The sequence below is a fragment of the Dama dama genome, chromosome 21 (genome assembly GCF_033118175.1).
Source record: "Dama dama isolate Ldn47 chromosome 21, ASM3311817v1, whole genome shotgun sequence".
In the NCBI taxonomy this organism is placed as follows: domain Eukaryota; kingdom Metazoa; phylum Chordata; class Mammalia; order Artiodactyla; family Cervidae; genus Dama; species Dama dama.
Window position 1 is genome coordinate 62,433,668 of NC_083701.1, and position 23,736 is coordinate 62,457,403.

The window sequence follows — 23,736 nt, forward strand, 5'->3', positions numbered from 1 at the left end:
AAAGTATGATCTTGAGAGAAGGATATGAGTGAAGTGTTCCTGGAAGAGGATAAATCCATATCAGTTTTTAAAGAATAATTCAGAGTTTATCAAGCAGAAAAGGTGCATGGGCTAGGGTAAATATATAAGACTGAAAGAACAATATGTCCACCAGCATTGGACACCAAATGGAGAGTGCATCTCAGTTGGGTGAGGCGGGTAGTCTGTCGGGTCTCTAGAGCTAGAAGACTGATGGCCAGTTTTCAGCCCTGGTGTATTCTTGCTTCTTTTTTCCAAAATAGCATTTCAAACAACTTTGTAAAGTAGCACAAATGTGTTAGAAATGTCATGAACATAGGCAAAAAAGGAGGTGTATAACCCAAAATCCATCATAATAACACATAGTAGTAACCTGAGAAAAAAATGGAATATTCAAGTCATGTACTCTTATACAAGATCCACTGACTGGTTGACTAATTGCCAACAAAGAAATAGGAAAAGAAAATGAAAAGCAAAGTCTTTGCTTTGTCTTAAGTAGTTTTACACATTCTTTTTTTGTTTGTTTTTTGTTTTTTTTTACTTTTATTTTTTTTTTTTTCCAGTGGGTTTTGTCATACATTGATATGAATCAGCCATGGATTTACATGTATTCCCAATCCCGATCCCCCCTCCCACCTCCCTCTCCACCCGATTCCTCTGGGTCTTCCCAGTGCACCAGGCTCGAGCACTTGTCTCGTGCATCCCACCTGGGCTGGTGATCTGTTTCACCATAGATAGCATACATGCTGTTCTTTTGAAATATCCCACCCTCACATTCTCCCACAAAGTTCAAAAGTCTGTTCTGTATTTCTGTGTCTCTTTTTCTGTTCTGCATATAGGGTTATCGTTATCACCTTTCTAAATTCCATATACATGTGTCAGTATGCTGTAATGTTCTTTATCTTTCTGGCTTACTTCACTCTGTATAATGGGCTCCAGCTTCATCCATCTCATTAGGACTGGTTCAAATGAATTCTTTTTAATGGCTGAGTAATATTCCATGGTGTATATGTACCACAGCTTCCTTATCCATTCATCTGCTGATGGGCATCTAGGTTGCTTCCATGTCCTGGCTATTATAAACAGTGCTGCGATGAACATTGGGGTGCACGTGTCTCTTTCAGATCTGGTTTCCTCAGTGTGTATGCCCAGAAGTGGGATTGCTGGGTCATATGGCAGTTCTATTTCCAGTTTTTTAAGGAATCTCCACACTGTTTTCCATAGCGGCTGTACTAGTTTGCATTCCCACCAACAGTGTAAGAGGGTTCCCTTTTCTCCACACCCTCTCCAGCATTTATTGCTTGTAGACTTTTGGATAGCAGTCATCCTGACTGGCGTGTAATGGTACCTCATTGTGGTTTTGATTTGCATTTCTCTAATAATGAGTGATGTTGAGCATCTTTTCATGTGTTTGTTAGCCATCTGTATGTCTTCTTTGGAGAAATGTCTGTTTAGTTCTTTGGCCCATTTTTTGATTGGGTACACATTCTTTCAAGAAAGAAATTACTTGAGCTAGTTTGCCTTCTCTTACCTTTTGTAAAATGCCCTTGCTGAGGAATCTACTAACCATATGATTTCTTCCAATATTCTCTCCTTTCTCCCCCTTCTCCCTTAGTATCTTTTTGCCACATACATTGCTCCTTCAGCCACTCTTGACATTGGACTTCAACAGGAAAAGAAAAGAGAAATTTATATGAAAATACAACCACCATTTGAAGACCTTTTTGATGCAGCAGAAGAATATATCCTCCTCCTCCTTCTTGAGCCTTGGACAAAGATGATAAAATCAGACCAAGTTGCTTACAGAAAGGTATCGTGGCACTGATCAACTGTGTTTAAACAATTCAGGTTTACTGCAAAACTGATGATAGGCAACATTGTTAACTTACAGGAGAGGAAAGCTGAAAAAGGTCTCACATGGGCCAGGAACTCAGAGTTAAGATTTGGGCAGACACAAATTTGGGGCAGGGAAAGTACTGATTAAATTAGTTTTTCCCCATTTCCCTATTGTCTCCTAACAAAATACGAAAATTGATGTCATTTTTAATTCTGTCTACAAATATGTCAGCAGAGAAAAATCTGAGTTTTGGATTCTTGTGAACCAGTAAAATGTGCCATGATAATATACTAGTTTTGTCATTTCTTGTCATTTCTCAGCAGCGGCTTTAAATTTTGATTAATGGAAGGAGCCTGTGTATTTTTATTCTGGATGAGTTACAGTAAATACTACACCCATGGAAAATGTAAACATTCCATATGTATTGTGGAAAACACATTCTGTGACTTAAAGCACTCTCAGATGTTCATCAGGTCAGACTGCTTGATTTGAGAAAAGTGCCAACACACCTTTTTTCATTCCAAAAGAGCTGATTTTAAGTCTAGGTGCTTGAATATTTTCACTATTCTTACTGATGGGTGGAAAAATTTCTTTAAATGTTTAGTTTGAATCACAAATGAAAGCCATTTGTGGGTATTTTTAATATTAAGTTACTGCATATACCCTTACCTTATTGAATTAAAATGAATACAACACAATGGCTTATTAAATTCATTGACCAAAATAATGAAATTTTCATTCCTGATTTCTTTTTGTCCTGAAAAATTAACATTTGCATCCTTTCTACCACAGAAATGCATATTTTACACTAGGAATATTGGGATATCATATGAAATTTTTGAAAAATTCTCTCCAGTCATGATTTAAATACAGTATTTGGTATAGAGGAAAATGAATCTGAGATATGGTCCCACGATGACAAAAGTAATTTAGAATTGTAGCTAACTTCCCTAATATCAAGAAGTTTTGGCATTAGCCGTGATTCTTATGAAATGCCTGGGACAAATTATACGCTCTTTTTTTTAAAGGAAAAGTAAATTTCTCTTAATTCTACAAGCTTCTTAAATTCAGCCCAAAGGACCTCTCTAAAAGTTCGGCTGACTGGATTATGTGGACCCTTTCCCAAAAAGGATGAGCAAGGAGATTTAACCAAAATTAAATATTAAGTACAGGAAGTTCTCAGTCAGCCAAACGGATTCTTGCCGGCAGTAGAGAAATGGAAAATGATCTTGTTCTCCTGACCGTATAAAGCAGTGCAGTATACACACTGAAGACTGAGTCCTACTGTGAGGTTTAATTTCATGATGGGGTAGAGTCCCATCATTGTTTTGTTATACTATAGATTATTTGGTCCCCTAAAGCTAGCAGTGCCTATCTTCATGACTGTTATCCCATTATAATGAATAGAAGCTGGGAATGTGATCCACCCGATGTGTTTGCATTGTCTGTCATTTCACACGGGGTATCCAGAAAGGAGGAATGATCTTTGGTGGCATTACATCATTACATAGAAATTATGCATCTTCTGTTTTATCATGTGCATTTGTAGTCTGACTTTGCTGTAACTAATGTTTTTCACTATTGAGTCTTCCTGCTTTTGCCTCCAAACTAACTTACTTTATTGGCAAGTGTATTTGTTTTTTAGCCCACTGTTATTGGCAAATTGTGCATTCTTTCCCCACTTTTTCATAATGCACATTCTTTTGATGTTACAAACTTTATTATTGTTTTATTATAGGTGGAGCTGGTGGAAGAAACGCGACAGCTAGATTCCACATACTTGAGAAAGCTACAAGCTTTGCATAAAGAGACGGTTTTCAAGAAAGCTGAGGTAAGAAACTCTCTACTTAGAAAAACAAGCATTTTAACCTGGAGAGGATTATCACTGCATGTATTGGTGGTGTGTGGGAATAGGGATCATTTATTGAGGAGATCGTGTATGATAAAGTAGGGGGCAGGCAGTTCCATTTTCTGCTGCCTTGCCTAACATGCTGCATATGACAGGTATCACATTTTATTGACATGTTGTTTAACAACAAAGCCAGAAAAAGAAAGCAGGTGAAGTCGTGTAGGGAGCCAAGATACTCATTTGCCTTAGAGTCGTCAAGCCACGTTATATTCCTTTGGATGTTACTGGCTATTTTCTGTATGGCAGCAACTCTACTTGTTGTCAAGTCACAAAAAGAATTAACTTGAGTTTTCCAAACAGAAAAGGAAGTGTTGTGTGACAGCAATAAGCAAAACAAGAAGAAAAATATGGAAAGGCTTTAACAGAGTCAATAAAAAGATCATAGGATTGACTGCAATAGTCAGGTGTTATTTTGATATATAAATTTGCAAATTTGTGGTTATCTAAGTAAGCCATGATAGATCCATAAGGCCGTAAGATTAAATGTGTGTACCTACATAAAAATGACAGTTTAGATTCATATTTGTTGACATGGAAAATGCCGAAGACATGTTATTATATAAATATGTGGGGAACAAACACTGGTATGAACAAACACTGCTATTCATATAAAATTATACATGCATTTCTACTTGTATACATATATGCAAAGAGAGCTATCTGGAAAAATGTTCATCAAAATGTTAAAGATAGTTAGCTGTGAGTGATAAGGTTTCAGATGATTTTTTACTTTACTTTAAATCTTTATACCTTTACTTTACTTTATACCTATCTGAAATCTTTATTCTTTTAAACTTTTACACAGACAGTAAAGTTATTTTTTAAGTGTATTCATGATTTTGCCTTATAAATACAGAAATTATTTATTTGAAATTCTACTAATTAATATCTGGAAAGGATACATAAAAATTCATAAAGATAGTATATTATAAAGTTATATCTTAAAATTTTTTTTAAACTTATGATATTATTCATAATATTCTACCTATCAAAAATTTTTAAATATAGGAAGTAGGAAAGTGAATTAATTATTCAGTGAGTTACATAGGAAGGATTTCTAAAGAATAAGCCTCTCTAGCTTTTTGACATGAAGGGCTTATAAACTGTTCATGAAGCATCAGAGGTCTTAAAAATACCTTACAATTGACTGTTCTATGAGGGTGATTACATCTAAAGTATCTTGTATTACTCTATAACTTAAAAAATTTTATAGGTAAAATAATGTTTTATATTCATGATATATTATTAAGGAAAAGAACCAAGTTACAAAACCACACATAGTTGTATAGTCCTATTTCCATATTTAGTAAATTATGTTATGTATAAAAACAAGACCAAATGGATACACATAAAAATGTTTGTGGTGGTTATCTCTGAATGGTAGTACCATGTATGCTTTTTGTTTCTTTTTATTACAAAAGACATACTACTTCCATACCAACAAAAATAGTAAGGTTAATATTTTATAAGCAAGGGTATACTAAATGTTTACTAATGTTCCTGAAAAGAAGGGAATATATTGGAAAGGACCAGAACAGAATTTGATGTGTTAGAATCACAGTCTAGACTCTTTACCCCGTTCTACCATTGAATTGATAAATGCCATTGGCCTGATAATTAATTTTTATTGGTTTATCTTTAACTTTGGAAAGTAATTTGTTGTATTTAAGAGATTTTTATGAAAAGTATTATTTCACTAGGACGCTACTTGTGAAATTGGAACTGGTATTTCACCACTTCCTCATGTCTCTAAAAAAACAGAATACTGGAATATGGTTCCCGAAGAATATAGGCATTTTAATTTTAATGAACTGCTTAACAACAAACTGGAGTTTGAGCATTTCCGTCAGTTTCTTGAGGCTCATTCTTCAAGGTGAGAAACATAACCATTTTAAAATTTCTCTCTTAAAATAATTTTCTAAGCTACTTATTTTTTCAGCTGCTTGTTTTGATTCAACATATGATAAAAATGATTTGATGCTTGGTTTTACCCATTTCAGTAAAAATTAATGAGCATAGTTATCTGAAACCTGTATGGTTAACTTTTTGTTGGGAATTGTATTTTGATAATAGCCTCCAGAATATTATTTTGAGTGGTCAAACAATATTTGTTGATACTTTTAGCGTTGACTAAATTAAAACACCAGTATGTTTCATTTTTTCCTATTCTGATGTTTCTTTCTTTTGTGTTTTTCTAGACAAGTGCTCTGATTACTAGTTCTGAGGAGCTTCTCTTTTGTATTTCACTAAGCTATTAAAATTACTGTACTGTTTTGTGGCTTTTGTTAGTTAATACATAAATGAAGCATTGTAGTCCTGCATAGAATCTTATGACACATTTGGCTAATATAAAGTGAAGTATTCATCATATATTTCTCCAATAATTTTCTCCCAAGTTAGGAAAAGCTGGCTAGACCTGGGAGCCAAATTTCTCATACATAGTCTCCCTTTTTTGTGATGATAATTATTCTAAATTTAACATGTTGCCAAATAGATATGCAATATGTGGGAATGTTTCCATCTTTGAAATTGATAATACTAGTCCATCATTAATGGAAGAACTCTGAGACCCTACCAGTATGGTGGTAGAGTCTTTCCTGGTCCCAGTATTCCTTGTATTCACATATATATTTAGCCAGGACGGGACACAGTATTGTACTCATTAGTTCCATGATCTAATCAGCTGTGTTAACTACTCAACAGAGCATTTCTAGGTTCTGTCAGATCAACTACTTGTTTGGTGTTTAACAGAATTGAAAGAAAGAAATAAGATGGGCTGTATTTTGTTTTCATTTTAGCATGGACCTTATGTGCTGGACAGACATTGAACAGTTCCGAAGAATAACTTATAGAGATCGAAAGCAAAGGGAGGCAAAATCTATATATATTAAAAACAAATACCTCAATAAAAAATATTTCTTTGGGCCCAACAGTCCAGCTTCTGTGTCTCAACAGGACCAGGTATCAACATGGAAGCATATTTTCTACATTTTAAGTATGAAAACCAGTAATTTATTTCTGTTTGTTAACAACCTGAAAGTCATCATTTTTCTTTTGCTTTTATGACTTATTAGTTAGATACTTCTGATATCTTTTTTTAGGTGTTCATAATAATCTACAAGTGTCTGCAATGTGGGAGATACTTTAATACTAAAGTATTATATATTATTAAAACTTTGTTATTTATTAAGGTGATTTATTGAATAAAAATAACTTTTATTTATCTACTCACCCATTCATTCAGCAAATATGGGTGCCTGCGATATGCTAGACACTGTTCTAGGTGCCCAGGATAAATGGTAAACAAGGTGAACAAAGTCCTTGCATCTTTCAGTAGGCAGAAAAACAGCCATTAGTAGCCGTTAAGCCTCATCTCCACCTCTTTTCTGTTCTTCTCAAACTGAAATTGCTCAAAACATAATCAATCTTTGAAAAATCCTGTTTGCCATTTAATTGTCTTCCAAAACTATTTCTATTGACCAGGAACATAGATTTGCCATTTTGTTGAGCCAAAATCATAAGGCCTTAATCACAACTTATTAATAACTGTACAGTGTCATTATTTACAGTAAAAATGTTAGGTTGGGATTCAGCAGTGGGTTTGAGTGTTCATGTAATTGATACATGAGATATGGCTCAATTTTAATGACTTTGAAATATAAAATTAAGTGTCATAATTTATTTAACTTGAAGTTTGCTAGTACTAGAAGTTTGCTAGATCAAATGTACAGCATTTGATTTCTTTATTTTCATAGTTTAAAACAATGCATACCATAATGCATTGTTCATAATTAATTACGATCCGGGATTCCCAGGGATCCAACCCAGGTCTCCCAGATTGCAGGCAGATTCTTTACCAACTGAGCCACCAGGGAAGCCCAAGAATACTGGAGTGGGTAGCCTATCGCTTCTCCAGCGGATCTTCCTGACCCAGGAATAACCCAGGGTCTTCTGCATTGCAGGTGGATTCTTTACCAACTGAGCTATCATGGAAGCCCTATATCATAATGGCATCAGTTCAGTTCAGTCGCTGAGTTGTGTCTGACGGTTTGCGACCCCATGGACTGTAGTACGCCAGTCTTGCCTGTCTATCACCAACTCCCGAAGTTTACTCAAACTCATGTCCATTGAGTCGGTGATGCCATCCAACCATCTCATCCTCTGTCGTCCCCTTCTCCTCATGCCTTCAATGTTTCCCAGCATCATGGTCTTTTCCCATGAGTCAGTTCTTCACATCAGGTGGCCAAAATATTGGACTTTCAGCTTCAGCATCAGTCCTTCCAGTGAATAATCAGGACTGATTTCCTTTAGGATTGACTGGTTGGATCTCCTTGCAGTCCAAAGGGACTCTGAAGAGTCTTCTCCAACACCACAATTAAAAACATCAGTTCTTTGGTGCTCAGCTTTCTTTATAGTCCAGCTCTCACATCCATACATGACTACTGGAAAAACCACAGCTTTGACTAGATGGACCTTTGTTGGCAAAGTAATGTCTCTGCTTTTTAATATGCTATCTAGGTTGGTCATAACTTTTCTTCCAAGGAGTAATCATCTTTTAATTTCATGGCTGCAGTCACCATCTGCAGTGATTTTGGAGTCCCCCAAAATAAAGTCAGCCACTGTTTCCACTGTTTCCCCATCTATTTCCCATGAAGTGATGGGACCAGATGCCATGATCTTAGTTTTCTGCATGTTGAGTTTTAAGTCAATTCTTTCACTCTCCTCTTTCACTTTCATCAATAGGCTCTTCAGTTCCTCTTCACTTTCTGCCATGAGGGTGGTGTCATCTGCATATCTGAGGTTATTGATATTTCTCCCGACAGTCTTGATTCCAGCTTATGCTTCCTCCAGCCCAGGGTTTCTCATGATGTACTCTGCATATAAGTTAAATAAGCAGGTTGACAATATACAGCCTTGATGTACTCCTTTCATACTTTGAAACCAGTCTGTTGTTCCATGTCCAGTTCTAACTGTTGCTTCCTGACCTGCATACAGATTTCTCAAGAGGCAGGTCAGGTGGTCTGGCATTCCCATCTCTTTCAGAATTTTCCACAGTTTGTTGTGATCCACACAGTCAAAGGAGTCCAAAATGCAGTATTTGGATGCAATTTCAGAAACCATAGAAAGATCTCTATTCGTTTCCAAAGCAAACCATTCACTATCACAGTGATCCACGTCTATGCCCCAACCAGTGCTGAAGTTGAATGGTTCTATGAAGGACCTACAAGATCTTCTAGAACTAATACCCAAAAAAGATGTCTTTTTCATTACCGGGGACTGGAATGCAAAAGTAGGAAGTTAATACCTGGAGTAACAGGCAAATTCGGCCTTGGAGTACAGAATGAAGCAGGGCAAAGGCTAATAGAATTTTGCCAAGAGAACGCACTGGTCATAGCAAACACCCTCTTCCAACAACACAAGAGAAGACTCTACACATGGACATCACCAGATGGTCAATACCGAAATCAGATTGATTATATTCTTTGCAGCCAAAGACGGAAAAGCTCTATACAGTCAGCAAAAACAAGACTAGGAGCTGACTGTGGCTCAGATCATGAACTCCTTATTTCCAAATTCAGAGTTAAATTGAAGAAAATAGGGAAAACCATTGGACCATTCGGGTATGAGCTAAATCAAATCCCTTACAGTGGAAGTGAGAAATAGATTCAAGGGATTAGATCTGTTAGACAGAGTGCCTAAAGACGAATGGACAGAGGTTTGTGACACTGTACAGGAGTCAGAGATCAAGACCATCCCCAAGAAAAAAAATGCCAAAAGGCAAAATGGTTGTCTGAGGAGGCCTTACAAATAGCTGTGAAAAGAAGAGAGGCTAAAGGCAAAGGAGAAAAGGAAAGATATACTCATTTGAATGCAGAGTTCCAAAGAATAACAAGGAGAGATAAGAAAGCCTTCCTCAGTGATCAATGCAAAGAAATAGAGGAAAACAATAGAATGGGAAAGAATATAGATCTCCTCAAGGAAATTAGAGATACCAAGGGAACATTTCATGCAAAGATGGGTTCGATAAAGGACAGAAATGGTATGGACCTAACAGAAGCAGAAGATACTAAGAAGAGGTGGCAAGAATACACAGAAGAATTGTACAAAAAAATCTTCATGACCCAGATAATCATGATGGTGTGATCACTCACTTAGAGCCAGACATTCTGGAATGTGAAGTCAAGTGGGCCTTGGGAAGCATCACTATGAACAAAGCTAGTGGAGGTGATGGCATTCCAGTTGAGCTGTTTCAAATTTTAAAAGATGATCCTGTGAAAGTGCTGCAGTCAATATGCCAGCAAATTTGGAAAACTCAGCAGGGTCCGCAGGACTGGAAAAGGTCAGTCTTCATTCCAGTCCCAAAGAAAGGCAATACCAAAGAATGCTCAAATTACTGCACAGTTCCACTCATCTCATATGGTAGTAAAGTAATGCTCAAAATTCTCCAAGCCAGGCTTCAACAGTACAGGAACCATGAACTTCCAAATGTTCAAGCTGGATTTAGAAAAGGCAGAGGAACCAGAGATCAAATTGCCAACATCCGTTGGATCACAGAAAAAGGAAGAGAGTTCCAGAAAAACATCTACTTCTGCTTTATTGACTATGCCAAAGCCTTTGACTGTGTGGATCACAACCATAATGGCATACGTTTGTTAAGGGAAAAAAAAAAAAGAACCTCAGATTAATTCAGTAAATTAGAGAAAAATTCAGAGGTATTCACAAGTAGGGCACACCAAGTTTAAAATCTAGATATTTGAGGGGAAAATAAACAAAAGTTCTTGGGAGTAAGTGAGAGAAGAAATTCTAGAATTTAGCAACCTTAAGAAAAATGTCTTGCCTTTGGTTCCCTGAGATACAAATCTGGGATGTATTAGCAAAAATGGCTGGGAGTATCTCAATAAGCATAAGTATGAAATAAACACATGGAAAGTGTTTGTTTTCTATTTGGCTTGTGCTGCATTGCATGAGGTTTCATGGTATCTGATGCTACTGTGTGAACCTTCCATAGTAAAACTTGCTAAGAATTAAAAATGCAATGGCAAAAGTCACCCATTGCTGTCATAGCAAATGGTTGGACTTATTACAGAAGAGTTTTCCAAATGACTCTTCTTCCTCACCTTTGTCTTTCATTTTATTTGCCTATTTTATACTTAAGGATACCTGTATCACTTTATGTTTTATATAGACTATGCTAGTTCTAATTTTAGTTGTGTGACCAGTTTGCAGTTTGATTAGCAAAGTAGTCTTTTATTCTCTTTTCTTATTTTTATACAGAAACCATATTATTGTTTATACTCTTTGATAATTATTATTAAAAGATGGTGAAGAGAGTTTCTCTTTTGTTTTTATATAAAACTATTATTAGGATTTAATCTCATTAATAAAAGGAGAGCTAAGATGAGATAATTTTTCCAATGAGGAGTCCAATTTTTCTTCCTCTGTGCAAACAACTCACCAATTTTAAGTGATATGTACACAGAAACAGGTAAAAACCACAATGATTTCTAGTAGGAAATGGCCATTAGTATTTTTTAATTAATTAATTTTATGGCCATTAGTATTGTTGAAACCAGTAATTTTGTAGATGATTTTGGCTACAGAGAAATTGTGTCTTATAAAAGGGCTATTGATGCAAGTCAGCGACTATTGTCTGTGCAACCTGGCCTTTTTCTACTTTCTATCATCTCTGTTTTCTTCTTTGAAGTTGTTGGAACAGCCCTACATTGCTACCACCATCATCATTCCACTGTCTCCAACCCAGTACTTATTGGTAATACGCACATTTATAATACCTGAGTTGTTTGTCTCTTAATGAAGTAATGCCTTATTTTTCTTAAACAAAAGAAAATGCCTTCTCAAAGAAGTCCATTTGAGTAGAAGCAGAGATTCATAGAATATTCAACCTAGAAGAGAACTTAGAAAACTAAAAGACTAATGGCCTTACTTTATAGTTGAGGAAATTGAAGCCATAGAGAAAAAAATGGCCTTGCAGTTGTCACACAGGATACAAATCCCTGTGTCCGTTGAAACAAGACTAAATTAGCAAAATCATACCTCTAAAACAACCATCACATAAACCACAATTCTCTGTTTGATATTAGGGGAGTTATCTGTCTTTACTATATACAATAAAGCCAGGAGCTATTTTATAGAAAATGAAAATTTTGGCACCTGTCATGGGCTCAGCATATGGTTTTGGGGTGAATGAATAAATTAATGACCATTAGCATTTCTTTGCTTATACAGAAGTTTGTTTCATTTTTTCTTTCTTAGATAATGAATTTAAGTGGTGGCTGGGGAAAGATTCTCCATGAGCAACTTGATGCAGCCGTTCTAATTGAAATTCAGAAGCATGTCCTAAATAGACTAGAAAATGTGTGGTTGCCATTGTTTCTTGCAAGTGAACAGTTTGCAGCACGTCAAAAGATAAAGGTATATAAGTTAATATAAACTTGGGATAGCAATTGACAGCACCTCTCAAAACATTAAATGTGCATACCTGTTGACTCAGCTATTGTGCTATTATGGCATAGTGGTTAAGAGCTGAGGGTCAGACTTCCCAAGTTTTAATCTCAACACTGCCACATATTAATTGTACAACACTTCGTTTTATAAACCTTAGTTTTCTCATTTGGAAAAAAATGGAGTTAATAAGAGTAATAGGTTCATAAGATTGTTATGAAGAGGAAATGATATATGTGTAGTTTCTTAGAATGGTGCCTGGCATACAGCAAACACATATTGTTTTAATATAGTTATTATTTTTTATATTATTATTGAGTCTTCATATAAAAGGGCAAGGATATACAAATGGGAATAATCAAATGAATAATGATAATTCCATACTGTGGAAAACTATGCAGATTTCCATATAAAATGAGATTATAAAAATGAGATTTCTACAAATACTGATGATGAAACATATTATTTATTGAGTGAAACAAGCAGGATCAGAGCAATACATAGAAGACAATCCCATTATATATGCTTATATCTGTATATATGTCTATGCATTTCTCTCTCCTCTCTCTCTCTATTTATGTTTATGAGCAAAGGTCAAAAAGGATCTACTTCCTGGGAATGGGTATGGGGAGTGAGAAAGATTTTTACTTTGTAAACTAGGGTTTTTGTTGTTGTTGCTTTACTTTGTTTAGTTTGTATTTTATAAGAAGCAGATATTGCTTTGATAGTTTTAGATGTCATTATCACATCTAAAAACAGGCAAACCTGATCTTTACAAAATGAACACAAGGAGTAAAGAACATGTAATTCTGGAGTTTAGTGTGCAAAGCACATGCTATTAGTATTGACCAGGAAGGATGTTAAAAAACTGCCTTCCATATTTAATTTATCAAACACTTTGAGTCTTACTTATCTGGAAAGATCCTTAGTCTTCTGAGCACTTTAAGTTATGGAAAACACGGTACAGCTGGAAACACAGAACTTACAGTCTGGTCAAGGCTGTGGTTTTTCCAGTGGTCATGTATGGATGTGAGAATTGGACTGTAAAGAAAACTGAGCACCAAAGAATTGATGCTTTTGAACTGTGGTGTTGGAGAAGATTCTTGAGAGTCCCTTGGACTGCAAGGAGATCCAACCAGTCCATCCTAAAGGAGATCAGTCCTGGGTGTTCATTGGAAGGGCTGATGCTGAAGCTGAAACTCCAATACTTTGGTCACCTGATGTGAAGAGCTGACTCATTTGAAAAGACTCTGATGCTGGGAAAGACTGAGGGCAGGAGAAGGTACGACAGAGGATGAGATGGTTGGATGGCATCACTGACTCAATGGACATGGGTTTGGGTGAACTCTGGGAGTTGGTGATGGACAGGGAGGCCTGGCGTGCTGTGGTTCATGGGGTCGCAAAGAGTCGGACACGAGTGAGCAACTGAACTGAACTGACAGTATGGGGGAGAAGACCTGACTTGTTTTAAGCAGAAAGTTCATGGAAATAAGCTTTGGGACAATTCTGATTTCCTCATTTCCTTTCTTCTGCAGACTCTTAATTGTCCATCCAAAGCCAAGTGAAAAGATATTTGGCTTACTAATCTTGTTTACCATGTTTTCTCACTATGATTACCACAGTAATATTTATTCCAATTTACAGCTCCTTCCTGACTTAGCAATTCTTTGGGTGGCCAACAGCATACACTGATTCTGGCAGCCTTAAGCAAAGACAAAGGGGAAGGGAGATCAAGAATTTGTAATGAAATTATGCTGGAGGATCTCACACACTCAGGGGAAGAGTTGACACCCAAGCTTTATTTCTAAAGCTGCTCAGGGGCCAGGACTGCCCTGGGAACTCAGCAGAAAGACTTCTCAGATCTTTTCTTCACCATGTAGCTACCAGGAGACTCAGCAGCAGTGATTCTAGTCCCTGTCTCTCTAGGTCAGCTCCTGGTTGAGGAGAGTCACAGAGCACAGAGTTGGCAAGGGTGGTTCCCCCAAATGGAAAACACTGTGAACAGGCAATAACCTCAAGAAATGTCTACTGTATTCTCTCCCTGTATTGAGTAACTTTTGTACTTTTTTTTTTTTGAGTCCAACTTGATTCTTTCTATTAAAATGTTTGCAGTGTTGTGTTGGTTTTTGCCGTACAACAACACACATCGGCCAGAATTATACATACTTGCCCTCCCTTCCTAGCCTCCCTCCCCTCCTGCCATCCCATCCCTCCAGGTCATCACAGAGCCCCAGCTTCTCACAGCTATCCATCAGTTGTGGCTGGAGAACAGCACAAAAATCTGGGGAGTCTCAGTTATCTTTCCAGCTTCAGTTTCCACGTGACTCAAAGTTGTCTACCTTTGGGGCAGTACACTCAGGTATCATCTCCATTTTGCAGATGAGGAAACTTCAGAAAATTTGAGTGACTTGTCCAGGGACCTGGGCAGGGCTTCCATTTCTAAGTCTTAATCCTCTTTCTCCTGTTCTCTCTCTTATCCACACTAACCTTTTAAAAAAAAAAAACAACATTCTTTTTGATTGCATCAGGTCTTAGCTGTGCCATGCAGAATCTTCTGTTGTTGTATGGGCTCAGTAGTTAAGAGTAGCATGCAGCGTTAATTGCCCCATGGCACGTGGGATCCTAGTTCCCCAACCAAGGATCAAACCCATGTCCCCTGCATTCAAAGGCGGATTCTTAACCATTGGACCACCAGAGAAGTCCCCCACGCTGACCTTTACCGCATTTTTTAAAGTTGTTGAATCAGTGAGTGATTTCAACACTGTGGACATTCTGAATAACTGGATAAAATCATTGGTTTTGCTTCTAGGTACAGATTAAAGACATAGCTGAAGAGCTTTTACTACAGAAGCGTGACAGGAAAATTGGAGTCTGGAAGGCAAGTAGTATTTGTTATATTCTTCCTTTTGTAAGTTCCAACTGTCAAAGTATTTTTCTTCTCCTTCCTATACAAAGATCTTAGTTGTAGATAATGCTTTCTGAGCCACCAGATGCTGACACTATTCTTAACTGGCTGAAGGACTCTCAGGGAAAGTGTAATTCTACTAGAGCCCTCTTCTTAAAGATTTCCTTGACCTGCTCAACTCTGGAAGTGTGTAATTGGATTTTAAATATATATTTTTAGTTATTTTGCTTGTGATAGATTTTTTGAGACAGGCTGTTTTTCCAGCATGTGGTAATTTATATATTACTGGGAGTAGATTACACAAAAAGAATGAGGAATATGCAGCAGAATCAGAAACTTAAATTATCTTACATTATCCTCTTTATTTAGAAGTACATTTTAACTTTAAAAGAATTAAGATAACTGTCATTTTGGTGATTATTTAAACCACTATAATATGATACCTTCTTAGAAATTGCCTATTTTTCTTCTTAACAAGAATGATAAACACAGTCTTCTCTTTGAGCCTACAAATTTGTTTGTATTCATCCTTCTGCAGGTCTTGATAAAATGTCAAACTAGACCCAGGTGACCTTCTACAATCTAGCAAAGATAAAAATCTGTTGGACTATTAGAGGAATATGTGTATCAGTTAGGATACACATACTTTTTTTCTGTGTTTTCTTCTCAAAAGAAATATTCTTATATTTGTCCCTCTTATGTATTTTTAAAAATGCTAAATAGAATGAGCTTATATTTCATATTATTGTGCATTATATGTTATGTTATTTTCTGTTTAGTTAAATTATGGGTTTTAGTTAAATTACTAAGTTTTAGTGTCTTAAGAAGCAGGTCTTAAAACATTATTTGTTGAGTGGGTTTTAAATAAACATCCCAGTCTAATACATAGTTGTTCCTATTTATAGGGCTATAATTTTAATATGGACCATCTGGTGAGGGTCTTAACTTTTTGTCCTTGAAACCCCACATGTGCCTCACTAAAACTGTGACAGACGTCTTTTCACTTTATCTGCTATGGAGGCACCACCATTCATCTAGACTGCCTGGAGTTGCCTTCACTTTTCAGTTTCCACCTCAGAAGTCACCCTCAAAGTCTTTCTCTGTAAAGCCCCTACTCCCCAGGCAAAATTAGTTACTCCTTCCTTTGTGTTCCCATAGACTTTTTACACAGCTCTCTTAAACACTTTTATTGTTGGTCACATAAGATCTGTTTCAAGGAACTTAGCTTACACATTGTCAGTAATGGATATTTATTATGTATAATGGATATTTGTCATTGATTTTACTATAATTCTTAAGTTCATCCAAAAAATTGCCTTTAGAATGATGATTCCTGGCATGGTTGTAGGCTAACCTCAAATTTTGGGAACTTAAATAAATTTATCAAATGTAAAAAAAATCTATTCAGTAAATTGAATAAAATCTATTATGTTTTTTAATCTGAGAGGCCAAAGGGGGGTGAATATGTGACCTCAAATGGTCAAGGTTAAAAAAAGTAGACATAATAGGACTTCCCTGGTGGTCTAGCAGTTAAGTACCCATCTGCCAACGCAGAGGACTCAGGTTTGATCCCTGGTCCAGAAAGATTACACATGCTGTGAGTGACTAACCCCCGTGCCACAACTACTGAGCCTGCGTACTCTAGAGCCCACGCTCCACAACAGGAGAAACCACTGCAGTGAGAAGCCTTCGCACCGTAACTGGAGAGTAGCCCCCGCTCACAGCAACTAAGACCCAGCACAGCCAGAAATAAATAAATAAATAAAAGTACATAAAGAAAAGTAGACATCATATACTTCAAAACTGAGAAGATATAAAATAAGTAATGCCTTTATAAAAGTAATGCTTTTATAGTAAAATAATGTCTTTTCTGTTGTGTAAAGTGAATCCTGGGTCAGAGAAAGTTTATCATAGAAAGTATGCATTAATAGTTTAATTTCTTCTTGTTATTAATTATTAATAGTAATTTATGATTAAAATAATATAAAGATGCCCCACCTAAAAACATGGTATTTTAGAATCCCCTGGTAGTCCAGTGGTGAGGACTCAGCACTTTCATGGCTATGACGCAGGTTCAATCCCTCAGTTCAGTTCAGTCACTCAGTCGTGTCCGACTCTCTGCAACCCCATGAACCGCAGCACACCAGGCCTCCCTGTCCATCACCAACTCCTAAGGTCCACCCAAACCCATTTCCATCGAGTCGGTGATGACATCCAACCATCTCATCCTCTGTCGTCCCCTTCTCCTCCTGCCCTCAATCTTTCCCAGCATCAGGGTCTTTTCAAATGAGTCAGCTCTTTGCATCAGCTGGCCAAAGTATTGGAGTTTCAGCTTCAACATCAGTCCTTCTAATGAACACCCAGGACTGATCTCCTTTAGGATGGACTGGCAGGATTTTCTTGCAGTCCAAGGGACTCTCAAGAATCTTCTCCAACACCACAGTTCAAAAGCATCAATTCTCTGGTGCTCAGCTTTCTTTATAGTCCAGCTCTCACATCCATACATGACCACTGGAAAAACAATAGCCTTGACCAGACGGACCTTTGTTGACAAAGTAATGTCTCTGCTTTTTAATATACTGTCTAGGTTGGTCATAACTTTCCTTCCAAGGAATAAGCGTCTTTTAATTTCATGGCTGCCATCACCATCTGCAGTGATTTTGGAGCCCAGAAAAATAAAGTCAGCTCCTGTTTCCACTGTTTCCCCATCTATTTGCCATGAAGTGATGGGACCGGATGCCTTGATTTTAGTTTTCTGAATGTTGAATTTTAAAGCCAATTCTTTCACTCTCCTCTTTCACTTTCATCAAGAGGCTCTTTAGCTCTTTTTCACTTTCTGCCATAAGGGTGGTATCATCTGCATATCTGAGGTTATTGATATTTCTCCCGACAATCTTGATTCCAGCTTGTGCTTCCTCCAGCCCAGCATTTCTCATGATGTACTCTGCATATAAGTTAAATAAGCAGGGTGACAATCTACAGCCTTGATGTACTCCTTTTCCTATTTGAAACCAGTCTGTTGTTCCATGTCCAGTTCTAACTGTTGCTTCCTGACCTGCATACAGGTTTCTCAAGAGGCAGGTCAGGTGGTCTGGTATGCCCATCTCTTTCAGAATTTTCCACAGTTTATTGTGATCCACACAGTCAAAGGCTTTGGCATAGTCAAGAAAGCAGAAATAGATGTTTTTCTGGAACTCTCTTGCTTTTTCGATGATCCAGTGGATGTTGGCAATTTGACCTCTGGTTCCTCTAACTTTTCTAAATCCAGCTTGAACATCTGGAAGTTCATGGTTCACGTATTGCTGATGTCTGGCTTGGAGAATTTTAAGCATTACTTTACTACTGTGTGAGATGAGTGCAATTGTGCGGTAGTTTGAGCATTCTTTGGGATTGCCTTTCTCTGGGATTGGAATGACAACTGACCTTTTCCAGTCCTGTGGCCACTGCTGAGTTTTCCAAATTTGGTGGCATATTGAGTGCAGCACCTTCACAGCATCATCTTTCAGAAACTAAGATCCCACAAGCCCACAGCCAAAATCCAAAACCAAAAACAAAGACAAAAAACCCCATTATCTTTCTAGGATAGAATTATAGTGAAGCTCCACAGTAAATTTCCTATTTAAATTATAATAGGATTAATTGGCAATTTTTCCAACAATTTAAAAAAAATATCTTAAATGCTCAATGCTTTTACTTTTTGAAAGTCAGGAAAATTATATATTAATATATACCATATAGTATATATAATTATAAAATAATATGATATAATCATAACAGTGTGATTACTTTGTTGTGTTTAAGCACAGAATTCATACTATATACCCAAATGTAGTTTTTCACCATCTCTCAAACTCTAATGATTATTAACATTCTCAGTCCTCTGTAATATAATCATATGTTCTAAGTCATCCAATCATTTCATTTTCTCTCCATCTCTTAAAAAAGTGATGCCATAAAAATATAAAGGAGACAAAAGGGAGAAGAAAAGAGAGGGGAAGTTGCCAAATTCTCTTTATCCATGCCATAAATTTCAACAGCCCAAAACAAAGGAGATAGAAGTTGGTAATTTTTAGCCTAATAAATTACTTTATTATTAATTTTTAGAACATAGCTAATTTTATGTATTCTCTGATTTGGACAGCCTGTGGAGAGCAAGTGGATATCTTCGTCTTGTGAAATCATTGCTTTCCGTAAAGCTTTATTGAATCCAGTTACTGCAAGACAATTTCAACGCTTTGTGGCTCTGAAAGGAGATTTATTGGAAAATGGGGTGCTCTTTTGGCAAGAAGTACAAAAATATAAGGTATTGTAGTAGAAAGCTGGAGAAAACCACATCTTTTTAAGGAGGAAATGCATTAACATATGAGATTCCTAACTATATGGACAAGATTTGTATCCCAACTTGATGTCTTCATACCAATATGTAAATACTGAGATATTTATTGTTTGTATTAGATACACTTATTATTATATAGTGAAGAGTAAGAGTTAGCCTTGAAATGATGGTATTAGATTTTTCAGGGTTTCACATATATTATGTTCTAATGAGAATCTTCCTGAAAAGTTTTAACTATGTTTTTGCATATCACTTATCTATAAATGTACATTTTTTTCCTGAAGGTATTCATATTCAGCACTTTAACCAAGGCTTCTTTACAAAAATTCCACCTAACCATATTTGCAGCAATAGTGTTCAAAGATAATGGATTACAGAGAAATAAACCATTAGAGATGAAAGAGGCTTCTCTATCAGAATGGCCAAATTCTTAACAAAATAAGTGAAAGAGCAAGCTGTTAGCTATCAAAGCAGTTTATTATCAGGTTTAATTATTTGATGGAATCATATGGAATCTCTGCATTGAAGAGAAGGAAAGGACTCTCTAGTTTATATAACCTAAACTTGAATACAGGAATGTTGTCTCGAAATACCTAAGAGTAGACATCCCTGCTCCCAAGGTAAACAGGCTCATTACCTTGCAATCAGCCTGTTTAATCCCATTATAAAAGTAGGGAGTAAAAATAAAACTGGAATTCAAGAGGATAAGGCTTTCAGTTGAATTGCAGTATGTGGTAAGTCACTTTAGTTGTGTCCGATTCTGTGCAAACCTGTGGACTGTAGTCCACCAGGCTTCTCTGGCCGTGGAATTCTCCAGGCAAGAATACTAGAGTGGGTTGCCATTCCCTTCTCCAGGCAGGGATTATGCGGCACTAATACTTTGCATCATGTTTATTCTATATAGTTAGTAGTTGCTCAATACCATTTTGCTTCCAGACTTTCTCCAGCATTCCATGAAACTGTTTTCTACTCATTTCTGTTATCCACAGTTTTTGTACCTTTCTCAACACAAAAATTTCTCTAAAGGAAAAAAAAAAAGTATTTTGAGATAAAAGTTCTTTCAAATTCTATCACAAGATAAATAATATTAAAATAATTTTTTGAAAATTATTATTTTCTGGATGACAATCAGATCGTTACCAGCTCTGGAGACACCACCTGTGCCCTGTGGGACATCGAGACTGGCCAGCAGACGACCACGTTCACTGGACACACCGGGGACGTCATGAGCCTTTCGCTCGCTCCGGACACCAGACTGTTTGTCTCTGGTGCTTGTGACGCTTCAGCCAAACTCTGGGACGTGCGAGAAGGGATGTGCCGGCAAACTTTTACCGGCCACGAGTCTGACATCAACGCCATCTGTTTCTTCCCAAATGGCAACGCATTTGCCACCGGCGCAGACGACGCCACCTGCCGGCTGTTTGACCTCCGTGCGGACCAGGAGCTCGTGACTTACTCCCATGACAACATCATCTGCGGGATCACCTCCGTCTCCTTCTCCAAGAGCGGACGCCTCCTTCTCGCAGGGTACGACGACTTCAACTGCAACGTCTGGGACGCCCTCAAGGCCGACAGGGCAGGGGTCTTGGCCGGGCATGACAACCGCGTGAGCTGCCTGGGGGTAACTGATGACGGGATGGCCGTGGCGACGGGGTCCTGGGACAGCTTCCTCAAAATCTGGAACTAACCCTGACAGCAGGTGGACGCCACAGTGACTGGAAGACCATTCCAGCCTTGGAGCGTTGCAGATAGCATTTCCCATCCACCCCTACTAACGCGGACGCCCTGCACCCCTCAGAACTTCAAAAGGGCAAGACCTTCCCCTCACTTATTGCTGAAACCAAGAGCACAATTCCCACTGAGAGAAGAATCTCTGTGCTGTAACTAAAACGAATCGTGCATTCCTTCTGGGAAAAAAAAAAAAAAAGAAAATTAAAAAGGGGGTAGAATCTGTTTTCCAGAACAGGAAATTATTATGGCCTTTAAGCTAAAATGAATACGAGTAGGTCCAACCCTGTTAGGACAAAAGGTAAGGAGATAAGCTGTGCAAAATAAGCATTTAAAAAAAAACAGAGACTCATACATAGTCAGCCCTTTGTGACTGTCTCTCCTCCAAAGCTGCTCTTCATTTAAATATCTTTTCTGTTGTGTAGAATGGGGGACATGTAATCCTATATAGCTATTGAAAATCATGCTATCAAAGTGCATGTGTTTATTTGGTAAGTATTTACTAAATGCTGGATTGCAGGAATTAAAAAAAATGGATATAATACATTGTCTTCCCTCGAGGAGGGAGGTCACCCATGAAAACAAAATATGATGAAATAACACTGATTGTGATCCATATTCTAACTGGTTATAATTTTGATACAGAGGAGGGGATGATTCAGGGAGGGTGGTAGGTCAGGGAGGTCTCAGCAGAAGTGATGATTCTTACAGAGAACTCCACTCAGTCCTCTGTAATGGCTTATGTGGGAAAAGAATCTAAAAAAGAGTGGTTATATGTATCTGTATAACTTATTCACTTTGCTGTACTCCTGAAACTAACATAACATTGTAAATCAACTCTACTCCCAAGAAAAATTTTTCAAAAAAAGAAGTGATGATATTTGAATTAGGTCTTGAGGAAGTTCGCCAGAAAGAAACCTAGCAAGTCGTTTTTATATGGCTTACTCATATTAAGTGTTTATGTCTGTCAGATATTATCTTAATGCTTTTCACATGATAACTACCTTATCCTTTATAAGAATCCTAGGTCAAAGCTGTTAATTCTCACCATTCTACAGATGAAGAAACTAAGGCACAGAAAAGTTAAACTTCTGTGCCTCATACAGCTAACTAACTAGGAGAGCTGGAATTTGAGCCAAAACATTCTATTGCTAAAGCTTGTGGCCTTAACCACCAAGTTATACTCCCTCCCAGAGATGATTGTAATAATATGCAAAGGGATGGCTCCTATGATCTTAATCAGACATAGTTCTGAATTGTGAAAACCTGGAAAGAACTATGATGTTCAACAGCAGGACATTGCTTACTTTAATTATAATACATCTATGCATTAGAATACTCTGCAGGCATTAAAAATTTGCTGTTGGAAGATTAATCAGTGATGGGAAAGAGATATTTATCTTACTGATTTTTTAAAATCTAGCTACTAGAAAGCAGTATGATTTAATATAAAGTGTGTGTGTATATCCCCAAAGAGAAAAGACTGGAAGGATATATACATCCAACAAACACTTTTTGAGCATCTACCAAGGGCCAAGCTAAAACCTGAGGCTACAACTGTGATCAAGTCTTTCCTCTCAGGGCTTGCAGTGTTAGAGGAGGGACAGACAAGTGACAGAGCAGATAGTTACGTGAGTGTGATCAGTGCAATAGGTGGGAGACGCATAGGGTGCAATGAAGTACCTAAGGTGGCCATCACCTAGACCCAGGCAGACATAGAACATTTATTAGAGAACAGTACAGTTGACCCTTGAACAAGGGTTTGAACTGCGAGATCCACTTAAACCTGATTTTTTTTTCAACAAATTCTTTTTTTTGAATTATTTTTTTAGCAAAATTGGGGAATTCTTTTATTTTATTTTTTTTCCATTTATTTTTATTAGTTGGAGCTAATTACTTTACAATATTGTAGTGGTTTTTGCCATACATTGACATGAATCAGCCATGGATTTACATGTGTTCCCCATCCCGATCCCCCCTCCCACCTCCCTCCCTACCCCATCCCTCTGGGTCTTCCCAGTGCACCAGCCCTGAGCACTGGTCTCATGCATCCAACCTGGGCTGGTGATCTGTTTCACCCTTGAGAGTATACTTGTTTCAGTGCTGTTCTCTCAGAACATCCCACTCTCGCCTTCTCCCACAGAGTCTAAAAGTCTGTTCTGTATATCTGTGTCTCTTTTTCTGTTTTGCATATAGGGTTATCATTACCATCTTTTTAAATTCCATATATATGCATTAGTATACTGTATTGAAAAATATACAAGCATCTCCTGAAGCTCAATTCCAGAAAAATAAATGACCCAATCAAAAAATGGGCCAAAGATCTAAACAGACATTTCTCCAAAGAAGACATACAGATGGCTAACAAACACATGAAAAGATGCTCAACATCACTCATTATCAGAGAAATGCAAATCAAAACCACAATGAGGTACCATCTCACACCAGTCAGAATGGCTGCTATCCAAAAGTCTACAAGTGATAAATGCTGGAGAGGGTATGGAGAAAAGGGAACCCTCTTACACTGTTGGTGGGAATGC

General features: G+C 37.3%; 2 protein-coding genes across 2 annotated transcripts in view; both read left to right on the forward strand.

Moving 5' to 3' along the window:
- The window catches only part of RGS22 (regulator of G protein signaling 22), a 141,839-nt gene that overhangs the window by 91,613 nt on the left and 26,490 nt on the right, over positions 1-23,736 (forward strand). The window contains exons 15-21 of the mRNA XM_061122762.1: positions 1,634-1,828; positions 3,594-3,686; positions 5,465-5,637; positions 6,563-6,725; positions 12,039-12,197; positions 15,037-15,105; positions 19,274-19,435. Coding sequence (XP_060978745.1) covers positions 1,634-1,828; positions 3,594-3,686; positions 5,465-5,637; positions 6,563-6,725; positions 12,039-12,197; positions 15,037-15,105; positions 19,274-19,435 — 1,014 coding nt within the window. The remainder of the gene's footprint in view (positions 1-1,633; positions 1,829-3,593; positions 3,687-5,464; positions 5,638-6,562; positions 6,726-12,038; positions 12,198-15,036; positions 15,106-19,273; positions 19,436-23,736) is intronic.
- LOC133042873 (guanine nucleotide-binding protein G(I)/G(S)/G(T) subunit beta-1-like) lies at positions 20,583-21,375 on the forward strand (the record flags this gene model as incomplete). The annotated part of the gene is made up of 1 exon (XM_061123891.1): positions 20,583-21,375. A coding segment is annotated over one exon (573 nt), but the record flags the coding sequence as incomplete, so codon positions are not given.